The following is an 11,931-nucleotide window of genomic DNA, read 5'->3' as shown; positions in this document are numbered from 1 at the left end:
TCTCACATTTTAAATTCCCTTATATTTTGATTCTTTATGCAAGCTGTCAGTCAAATTAGGCATGAATAAATCTTGAATGAAACCTAATAAATGAAAGACATAAATATAGGCATATAACACAGTTCTGATAGATAATTCCCCAAGCATGATGTAACATTCTGTAGCTGTCTCTCCTCATTTCAATCTGTATAATACCCATTTAAATCAATTTTATGCTCTGGGCCCCCTCTTAATAGAGATAAAAACAAGACTAAACATTTTTAAAGTCAGAATTGATCATAAACTAGTTCCAAACCAGAACACATTTGTGTGATATCTTACGAAACTGTAAAGAAAATGTCCATATTTAACCCCAAATTAATAGAAAAAAAAAGTTGTACTATTCCCATTGTTTTCAGTGATGATTCTCATTAATGCAACAGTATTTTTTTTTTTTTTACCATATTAAAAAAGGTGCTGTTGTGCAAGGATTTTCTAAATTAATATCAGCAAGAATAATCAGCAAGGCAGTACCAAGAGAGTACTACTATGATGTATAAATACTTCAAATATATATATATTCACGCTGCGGTAATGAGAATATCATAATACCCATCTTTTCTTAATGTGGTGGGAATTGGGGTAAAATGTGTAATTGTCATCAAAATTGTCAAAATGTAAAAAAATCTTAATGCCCATAAAAAAAAATCTATATGCAGAGATTTCTATATGCAAAATATAATTTATATATATATATGTATATATATACATAATTATATATAATTATTATTATTTATTTTTTTGGAAAACAAAAATAGGACCAGAACACTTTTTTGACAGGTTTCATGACAATCACCCTTTTACTTTTCATTGAAGAAAGAGACCACACCATTTCAAAATATTCAGACATTTTTATATTATTGGTCATTGGCAAACATATTGATGATTACATTTTTGTTTTTGAAGAAAAAAAAAAAAGTACAGTCAATATAAATATAAACATCTTTCCACTTCTGGATCCATTTAATTAAGAATGTGCGTCTTCCTGAGATGTCATATTAAGCACTTAATAAATTACAGAATATTGCACAACCTCTGTATAACAAAAAATAAGAGCATAAATAATCTCCATCAAGGAAAATAATAATCATCAGTCCATCAGAGGTGCATTAAGACCTGTTTGAGCAGGTAAAAATAAGGTTTATGTTAAGTTACATTCCGAGCAATAATACAAATGTAATGCATTCTCACATTCAGACATAGCCTACACACAAACGTTTTAGGAATGACCAAAACTGCTCTGGAACCCTATTGGAGAGCACTCATGATTGACAGCTACATGAGCCTATGAGGCTGCTGATTGAAGCTAAGGTCACACACCAGGGAAAGATGGTCAGAGGGGTAATGGTAAGAAGGAAGCCGGTCCGGCCCAATCTGCTCTTCACTGGGTATCCCAAGCACAGCGTCCACATGGAACGCCCTTTCTGAGTACCAAATGTAGTCCAACGTGGAGCAGCTCTCTCCACTGGGCCGGATCTTCCAACTGGTGTAAGGTGGCTCTGTGGTCCCATCTTCACTCAGACATTTGTAAGCACTGTCCAGCCCCAGAGGAGACGTCATAAAGCGCCTATAGACTTCCTCGCTTGGCTCTGCATTAAAGTCCCCACATACCACCAATGGAATACCCTCTTCGGTTTCCCCAACCCTAGTTCGACTATCCTCCTCCTGTTCCATCTCTGGGTAAGACTGAGAGGTGATGTTGCAGAGTTGCTGGAGGAGATGAGATCCCTGTGCACTACGAAATGCCTCCCAGCCACTCCGGGCCTTCAGATGAGTCACTGCCACGCAGAAGACTTGGTCTGTGCGCCTGCAGCGAAGAGTCGCCACGATGGCCACCTGGTTGGTCTTGAGCATCATGGCGGAGAGTCTGAGGTGTGTGGTGTGAAGAAGCTGGAAGCGACGGTGGCTGAAGAACAGAGCGCAGCCGTCGGGGCCGTTGTTGTTGTGAACGTCCAGGCAGGGGGAGCAAGGCTTAGGGCAGAAGCTGCTCTGGTAGCCCATGCTGGCCAACACAGGCTGGAAGGTGTCAAAGTAGTGGTCCACCTCCTGCAGGCACAGCACATCTGGCCTGTAGGTAAGGATCTCTTCCAGTATAAGATACTTCCTTTCTGACCAGTTTAATGCTTCCATTGGACAACGCACAAAACCATCCTTACCCTCACCAAGAGCTGCAGAAATACAAGCAAAATGAAGATTAAGTCACACTTTAAGCAGCATGTGGTAGTATTTCAGTAGCATTGCAGTGTCTTCTAAGATTAGTTAAAGATGCTATATGTAAGATTGACAACAAGAGTTTGAAATGGGTACTGCAGTCCAAATTCAAAATATTGGAGAGTTGTCCACCCCAGACTCGAAGCCCATACGGGTTGCCAGAATGTTGACAAACAAGTTAGCTAACTCAGCATCCGTTTTAAAGGATTTCTGGGCTTTAAGCTGTCTCCATCTTCCAAAGGCATCTCCAGTATTTATCCTTGTTTTACTACACCTCTGGTCATGGTGGTTTTTAGATGGATGGCGAGGCTTTTTACATCGGGTGGAATCTGTTATCTCTGATCCAGTTCGTTTGCTGGCATCCATGGCTGCAGCACGCAGTGTTGTTTGCCTGCAAACTTGTTCAAATCTGGAAACCCGGCTGTGTCGAAATACTATTGGTGAGTGGGCAGTGGGCGGGATCACACAGGCCAAAACATAAACAGAAATTCCGGCCCGGAATGGAAACTTCAATGTAGAATATACTGGCTATAGCATTGTTATCGGAGAAGCCAGTATTTCAACTTAGCATGTTTCCTAATTCTCTAATGATATATTATGGTCATTTTATGATTTAGTACAGTAAAAATATTACATATAGCACCTTTAAAAGAGAAGTGTGTACATTAAAATACTTTCTCCTATCCCAGTTTAATGTGCAGTCATGGTAGCTCAGTTTGTTTGAGCAGTTGAACATAAATGTTGATTACTACAAAAATGTATTTAGACTCGTCCCTCCTTTAAAAATAAAAAGCAAAGATCTGGTTTACAGTGAGGCACTTACAATGGGAGTGAATGTGACCAATCCGTAAACATTAAAATACTCACTGTTTTAAAAGTATAGCCACAAGACATAAACAATATGCATGTTAACATGATTTTAGTGTGATAAATCTGCTTATTAACCTTTTCTGTGTAAAGTTATATTCAATTTTACAACTTCATTGCCATGATGACGTAACACTGTAAACCCTGCAATCCCGCAAAAACGATGATTTAAACAAATGTAAAACTTAAATACATTTTAACAGAAAGATTTATTCAAGTGCTTTAAAATTACACGCTTCCCATTTCTGCTTTTAAACCCTCCAAAAATTGGCCCCATTCACTTCCATTGTAAGTAACCTCTATTTTTTGCTTTTTTTAAAGGAAAGGAGGGACAAGTTGAAATAAATTTCTGTGCCACAAATGCTGTCGATTGAGATGAACTTTTATTGCAAAATATTTAGATATATACACATCTACAAGCAGTTTAAGAGTGCGTCATGGAAGTGGACGATCACTGCCGGGCTCTTTTGCTGAGGTTTGTTCATCGCGACTCTCTGATTGGTGGATCATTCTCTTGCAAATTCATGGGTAGTGTAATTCTTCACAAGGAAGTTTGCTATTAAACACAATATTTTTTTAATTACGTTGAACTAACACAGACTGATGACTTCAATAGAAGCATATATCATCGATCAACAACCTCGGCGCTCACGGTAGGTCTGTCTTTAAAGTTTTATAAGTTAATGTTAAAAATGTATTTGTCTATGGAGAAAATGAATGGGATTTTTAGTTCTCAAACCCAATTGTTGCGCTCTATGGCCTTTTTAGAAACATTCATTACTGTTGCAGTTCCTTTTGGTGCCTCTAGTAGCACAGAAATCACACACTTCACCTTTAAATTGGCAAAATACTGTAAAAAGAACAGGCTACAACATTGTTCTCCAAAACTGGTTACATAAGCAGACTCTGTACCTTGTGCTAAGATGTTCCACTGCATGATGCGGATGGGTGAGTTCTGTAACGAGCTGGCTCTGGTCCTGAAAAAGTCTCGGTGCAATCGAGGCGGGCGATTTCTCAAAACCTCCTTGCATTCACGCAAGAGTTCGTCCGGGTCGGCCTGCTCATACTCATAATCTTCAGGATCAACAAGTGGGTCTGCCAGTGGAGCGCTGCTCAGAGTCTGCGCCAGAGTACTGAAGAGTCTACTACTGCTGCTACTGCCCATTTGACAAACTGCAGAAACAATATACACACACAGATTTAACTAACAAGATATACACACTGGCATAGTTCTAGAGCAGTTATCAGAACACATAACTGATTCAGAATGACTCAAGATTTTTTTATAGACATATGACTCTAGTGTACTGAAATTATAGCATTTCTCTGTCCAGTGTAGGCAGGAAATTGGTAGTTGATACATAAGATGTCCATGGACCCATTATTTTCAAAATCAAGATTTTGAACTGGTCAAGTTTTTCACCACTTTAAGATTTTTTGCTGTTCACTAAAATAGTCCTGCAGTGTGACAAATGAATTTGTACAATTACAAATATTATATGAAGTCTCTAAATGAACATGAGGTCATAAAAATATAAGTAATTACACCAAGAATTAGAAAATAAAGTTGTTTAAAAGCAGTTTTAGATGAAGTACTGTATGCGCTTGCATTACACTTCAGGATCTTTAATGTCAACTACCCAAAATAGAAAATATGTGCAAGACGACACGACACGACACAAGTTCATCCAAACAAACAGCAGCACATGGACATAGTAAGACAGCAGTACACTGTGTATGAAAATATATATAGTAGTATGACAGTACACGTTAGGTCTTTAAAGAACAGATAAATGTCTGTTCTAGTTCATAATATGTTTTGCTGATGCCTGTGTGTAAAGTTTCTTTCAATATTTCCTACCACAACAAAATATGTGTACTTAATACACTGTATGACAATGAGAACATGAAAAACAATTGCTCATTCTTGGTGTTTAAATGAGAGGGGCTCAAAAGTCCTTTCCCTGCAGTGTCATACCTCTAGTATTTCTTCCTATATACTGGTGATATGCTCACTAGATTGTATGTTTAACAGAGAAATATCTGATGACCTCATATACCTCAGAATCTGTCTGTGCTTGTTTTCAGTCTGCAGAAGAGGAGGAACCAGATATGAATCACCTATGAACATGACTGTATGTGTTTGTTGCCTTGAATACATTTAAGACAGTATATAATTAACAGTCTGAAAACTGAAAAAGCTTAGGATGCGATTTATATCTCAAAATTATAAATCATGTTAATGTACAATGGTTTAACCTCAGCCATGGAAACAACTGTTTGGTATCAATCACGCAAAGACACTCGCCACAGCCCAAAACACAGACTCACTGTCACTTAAAAATACACTCACTGAGCACTTTAATAGGAACACTATGGTCCTAATAAAGTGCCAGATGTGGTCTTCTTCTATTGTAGCTCATTCGCCTCAAGGTTCGACATGTTGTGCATTCTGAGATGTTATTCTTCTCACCACAATTGTACAGAGTAGTTATCTGAGTTACCGTAGCCTTTCTGTCAGCTGGAATCAGTCTGGCCATTCACTGTTGACCTCTCTCATCAACAAGGCGTTTCTGTCCACAGAACTGCCACTCACTGGATGTTTTTTGTTTTTGGCACCATTCTGAGTAAACTCTAGAGACTGTTGTGCGTGAAAATCCCAGGAGATCAGCAGTTACAGAAATACTCAAACCAGCCCGTCTGGCACCAACAATCATGCCACGGTCCAAATCACTGAGATCACATTTTTTCCCCATTCTGATGGTTGATGTGAACATTACCTGAAGCTCCTGACCCATATCTGCATGATTTTATGCATTGTACTGCTGCCACATGATTGGCTGATTTGATAATCGCATGAATAAGTAGATGTACAGGTGTACCTAAAAAGTGCTCAGTGAGAGTATATGTTCATTACACATTTAACATTTCTAACCTTGATTTTTGTTTTTCAGTGACTATCTCTTGACACATCCACTGTAGAAGAACGTAAAACAATGACTATTCAGGGTCTATGGCCCATGCAGTCCCTTTCTTAAACATTTAGATATTCTCTTTTGTTCAGTTATTTCATTTCTCTGCACTCTAGAATACTTGATTCCAATTGGTCAGTTGCTGCACTCTGTGGTCAGATATTTTTGTACAATGACTGCTAAACTATTTATTTGATTATTGTCCCTAGCAACTAATCTCCTACACATTTCTCGTATCACTCTGCGGTCCCTTATATTTCATGTCCATTTATTTACTAATTAATGTAAAAAGCAGGATAATGTCCAGTCAGCCGCTCATTATTGCAAAATAATAACCCCAACATGAAGCGGAGAGGGGTTTATTTGACCATAACAAACCTTATGCAAAATAAACCCCTTCAGGATGATGCAAGACACCCTGGTTCATGCTGGGGTCGTTATTTTGTAAAAATGACATATTTCACTTTAACACATATTTCTTTAACAAACCTCCTAATAGCTCCTTTTCTTTGTTTGTCTGACGCAGGTGAAATAAGACACAATCCTTTTCTCTATGACTTTAAGGGAGTCCAGGACTAATCCAGTGGTGATCCAGTGTCCAGTCAGAGGGTTAGTGCACAGCATAAGTTGACAGAGACAGAGAACGCTAGCATCCACCCATTCAGATGACATATGCGAAGATTCTGGGGGGCTGCGGATGTGACAGTGTGTGTGTGTGTTCGTACATAAAGGGGTTCCTGAATGAATCAGTGTCTCTGAACAATGACTCATTTGAAAATCACGAGAGGGACACGATGCATGCCTGTGCATACATGTGCACACATACACGGACACGCACGTGGGTGAAGAGAACAGTTCAGCCTTAATTTAATCCATGGACTGAGGAGGACAGTGTGCTTCCTTACTCTGGAATGTAATTCAATAAGCTCATTTGTCACTAATATTTCAAACCCCTCCAATAAAAAATGTATTTAAAAGATGATTTAGTAAGAGTTATAAACAAGAGAGGAGAGGATTATGGCTCATTAGACACTCAATGGACTTGTATTACACATAACTGAGCTCTCTGCCCAAGCTCATTTAACATCTCATTTGACCTGTTATGTAAGCATAGAGTTCATATTTGCCTGTCAAGCATAGTGACCTGCATGTATATGACCATGGTTCTTTACGATGTGGTGATGTAACACATTAGGCTTGTTAAAACTATAGCAAGTGGCAATTAGTGACCAAATAAAAGGGCATTCTCCCTTTATTAATACAAATGTAATCCTCTTACAATGCTATTAGCTGTGAAAATGAAGCACACCATCTATAACTTGAAAAAAATCCCTAAATGACATTTAGTGGGATCATAAAACCACAATAGACTTCGTGACCCCTTCAATATTCAGACTGGAGATAGATCAATATGGGTTTTTCCAAAGACTGATTCTTAAAGTTTGACCTTTGCCCCCAGAATATTTGTTTATATAATTAACTAGGACCATAGTATAGATTTTTCATGTATAGTGCCTCTGGAAAAATCATTCTGAACTTTCTTTGGAAATTTAAAGGGATAATTCACCCCCCCCAAAAAAATTAAAATTCTCTCATTTACTCACCCGTATGCCATCTAAGATATGTATTACTTTTCTCTTCTGCTGAACACAAATGAAGATTTTTAGAAGAATATCTCTGCAAGTGAATGGTGACCAGAACTTTGAAGCTCCAAAAAGCAGATAAAGTCAGCATAAAAGTAATCCATATGACTCCAGTGGATTAATCAATGTCTTCTGAAGCAACTCAGATTGTTTTGGGTAAGAACAGACCAAAATATAACTCCTTTTTCACTGTACATCTCGCCATTGCAGTCTCTAAGCACGATCATGATTTCAAGCTCGATTACACTTCCTAGTGCTTGACGCATGCTCAGAGCGCTAGATGGCACTATAGGAAGTGTAATCAAGCTCATGATCGCCAAGGAGACTGCAGATATCATGATTTATAGTGATAAAGGAGTTATATTTTGGTTTGTTCTCACCCACACCTTTCATATAGCTTCAGAAGACATGGATTAAACCATAGATATACATACTGTATGTAGATGCCTCATTCGGCTGGTTCGGATACGGTGGCCATCTTGGAACGTTCAACAAGGAGAGCTGTTTGAATGTATTGTAAGTGAATGGAGAAGAAGCCTCAGACCACTGCATAAACTGCTTTTTTTTTTTTTTTTTTTTTGGGAAAGAGTTCATTATGTAATGAATTGACTGACTGGGTGCTAATTTTCAGAATGTTTGCCATGATATATTCATTTGTAAAGGACTTTATTTGCAGTTATGAAAAAACCCCAACATGTTTTAGAAGTGAAGTCAGGATTTTTTATATCATCAAATATATTGCCCAGTGTTTACGGAAAATCTGACAATCTGAATGTTGGCTGGAAAAGACAACAGACTTTTGCAGACCGTATCTGTCAATTTACATTCATATGTTGATAGATGGCTCTTGACCTATTCAATATGGCAGACGTGCCGACATATCGCGGTCCATAGAAACAGCTGCTAATAAGGTATCTACGTACAGATATCTATGGATTTAACCACTGGAGTCGTATGGATTACTTTTATGCTGCCTTTATGTGCTTTTGGAGCTCAAAGTTCTGGTCACCATTCACCTGTACTGTATGGACCAACAGAGCTGAAATATTCTTCTAAAAATCTTTGTTTGTGTTCTGCAGAAGAAAGAAAGTCATACACATCTCGGATGGCATGAGGACGAGTAAATGACGAGAGAATTTTCATTTTTGGGTGAACTATCCCTTTAATGTCATCAACATATTAGTCCAGTCATGCACTGTTAATAACTGCTCAGCTCTTATTTGCTTATTTAGTCAATAGTATATATAACGTCACGGTTTCCTGCCCTTGTCCTATGAGATCCAGGTCAAGTCCTTTACACAAGAGCAGTCCTGCAAGGGGCTTTTCTGTAGGGGAGTATTCTCATAATGGGCTTTTCTGCAGGGGAGTATTATCCCTTAGTGCACAATGCTGTGATATTTTTTTTTTTTTTTTCAAACAATAAAAACAATTTTGGTTAAAAGACCATGTGCTGGTAGATGATTACAGGCACTTCCATTCACATGTGTCCTTAAAATGTTATGCTGCAAGCTCCATAAATCACAAAGAATAGATTTGAACACTAATTCAATTCAATAACATATCTAACTCAAGATATTTTTATGTAAAGCCTGAGACAATGCCTGTTCATATGGGGACTACTCCGCAAGCTTCTTTAGCTACTATGGGAACTTGGCAGTGCAATCCTGCAGATATTGTTGAAGTTTGTATGACAAATTGCTTGTCATGTTCCTCATTTGTAAGTCGGTTTGGATAAAAGCGTCTGCTAAATGACTAAATGTAAATCTGATATGGGAAATTGCAGTGTTTCCACACCTCACAAGATGTCTGATACATCACTCTCCCACACCTACTGTACATGAGTCATCTGTTATCAGCATGTGGCCAGAGTAAGAAAGTTATATGTTCATAAATACATTCTTTAAATTCTGAAGTTATAATCAATTATCTCACACACTGTATCACATGAACCCTAAAACTATGCATACCTAGATCGTATTTTGGGGAATAGTAGATGGTCAGCTGCCCACAAATGCTGTCAAGGTAGACAGCTCAACAGGAGTTTGAGACACATAGTTATAGCTACAACAACGCGTTAATTGTGAACAGCCCCTAGGTGATCTTTATGAATCATAAGCAGGGTTGGGGAGTAACAGAATACATGTAAAGGGATTACGTATTTAAAATGCAAAATATAAGTAACTGTATTCCACTACAGTTACAATTTAAATCATTTGTAATTAGAATACAGTTACATTCAAAAAGTATTTTGATTACTGAAGAGATTACTTTGCATTTTATTGTCATTTGTTTCATTTGATATTTAGTCCTTTCAGATGGAAACATTTATATATATAAATTATGTGATCCAAAGTGCATTTGAGCAGTGGTAAAACACTTTCTTATGATGCGTTACATTCATACGAGCAGACAGAGAAGTAAGTTTGAAGAAAGTTTGGAGCAGAAGAAATAGAAATAAACCTTGTGTAAATTGTCAGCTTTACGCTAAGTTAAAATGCTATTTCTAGCCATTTTACATGCACACGTTACCAGGCACGATCACATTTATTTATCAAGAAAATTCACTTTGGATCATAATTTCTTTTTTTCTAGTAAGACCTTTGATATTAGGGCAAAAATCATATTCTTGATAATTTTTGTGTTGTTTTCCTGTAAAAATATCTAAAAATCCTTAAAACAAGATCAATTAGATTGATCTTGTTTTAGAAACAACACTTTATAATATATTTATGTTTTTCAGAGAATGTATTTTTAACATGTGTATTTTGTCTTACTGTACTGGCAGAGTTTTTATTGTCAAAACAAGTGAAAAAATCTACCAGTGCTGAAGAAGTAATCCAAAGTATTTAGAATACGTTACTGACCTTGAGTAATCTAATGAAATAGGTTACAAATTACATTTTACAGCATGTATTCTGTAATCTGTAGTGGATACATTTCAAAAGTAACCCTCCCAACCCTGATCATAAATTACCTTTTACAGAACCGAGCAGAACAGGTTTTGAGTTTGAACTCGGCGGAGGAGGATGGTGAACACAGTTGGAGTGGCAGTGTCGTGAAGTCTGAAGACTGCTTTTCTTTGGTGAACCGGATTTGTTCGGATGTGTCCCCAGTGATGACAGACAGAGAGCGGTCAATTCCCGGTGAAGCAGCGAAGAACAACGCCGGGCCGGATACATGTTACTCTTCGGCTGACTGTCCCACGAACCGTAGTTTAAACCGACTCAATGAAGCCAAACTATGGTTAAAACAGCCATATGGCCATTATATGACACACGTTTCGTGTTTTTTCTCTGTATGGAAAAAAGCCGGTAGATGTTTCGTCATTTCCCAGAGTGACGCATACTCAACCACTGAGTAGGGGAATCGAGCAAAATGACTTTTCTAATAGTATGAAAATTACGTAACATATTAAGGTATTTTTATGTATGTAATGTTACGATTTCAATTTAAATGTTAAATGTTTCTAACAGATTTAAAACTTCGTCGAGAATAATTCGAAATAGCTATAGTTGTAGCGCGATTGACCCCTATAGGGCAGTGAATGGCTTAGCCCGACTGTCAGGGGGAACAACCTGTGCTTTTTGTCAGCGGTACAATGGGAGGGGCTTGGAGCTGATCCAATCAGCGGAGAAGGCGCTAAGACGTAAGGAAGACACACATATTTCATAATCATTGACGTATATAGTACAAGTTTCATAGCTGAAACCAGCACACATTCCATATTTGTTACAGATAAACTGTTCGGCTCGTCATAGCAAGGAGTACATGGAATAAATAACCTAAAGGGCCATAACCTACCTTTAAAGATACATTTTACAGAATTGCAAAGGGAACGCCTATCGTACATTTGTTTAAAAACATTTTTTTGCAGAATTGATACACACTTTTGCGTCCATTGACAGATTGTCTTAACAGAGGGACATGAGAAACAGATTGCTGCATGCTGACCCATAGACCTAATGTCTTTACATAACCGCTGATCACCTGAGTCACCTTAAATGCTTCAAGAAGAGACAGAACTCTTCTATTTATTTGAACAGTAGTTTCAGTCATCTATTGACTGAAATGTTAAAATCAGCATGTTGTGCTGTGTTTTTGACTAAATATGCTTAGAAAGGAGAGTTTGACAAATCTCTGGAGTCAAGCATGTTCCAAGGAGACAAGGTCATAACCTTTGAACCTGAACTGAATGCAAG

General features: G+C 37.8%; 1 protein-coding gene across 2 annotated transcripts; it reads right to left on the bottom strand.

Moving 5' to 3' along the window:
* Positions 1-870: 870 nt before the first annotated feature.
* Positions 871-11,211, bottom strand: nocta (nocturnin a). Of its 2 annotated transcripts, none has more exons than XM_051649242.1 (3): positions 10,707-11,211; positions 4,030-4,290; positions 871-2,207 (listed from the first exon to the last, which is right to left on the bottom strand). In XM_051649242.1, exons 1-3 carry the CDS (start codon positions 10,909-10,911, stop codon positions 1,315-1,317), a joined length of 1,359 nt encoding a protein of 452 aa, XP_051505202.1. In that variant the 5' UTR covers positions 10,912-11,211; the 3' UTR covers positions 871-1,314. The 2 variants fall into 2 exon arrangements, with proteins under 2 accessions (XP_051505202.1, XP_051505203.1); XM_051649243.1 differs by lacking the exon at positions 10,707-11,211 and adding an exon at positions 9,700-9,930.
* Between the last annotated feature and the right edge of the window lie 720 nt (positions 11,212-11,931).

The sequence above is a fragment of the Myxocyprinus asiaticus genome, chromosome 22 (genome assembly GCF_019703515.2).
Source record: "Myxocyprinus asiaticus isolate MX2 ecotype Aquarium Trade chromosome 22, UBuf_Myxa_2, whole genome shotgun sequence".
Lineage (NCBI taxonomy): Eukaryota > Metazoa > Chordata > Actinopteri > Cypriniformes > Catostomidae > Myxocyprinus > Myxocyprinus asiaticus.
The sequence above is the reverse complement of the archived record's forward strand: the minus strand, read 5'-3'. Positions and strand labels throughout refer to the sequence as shown.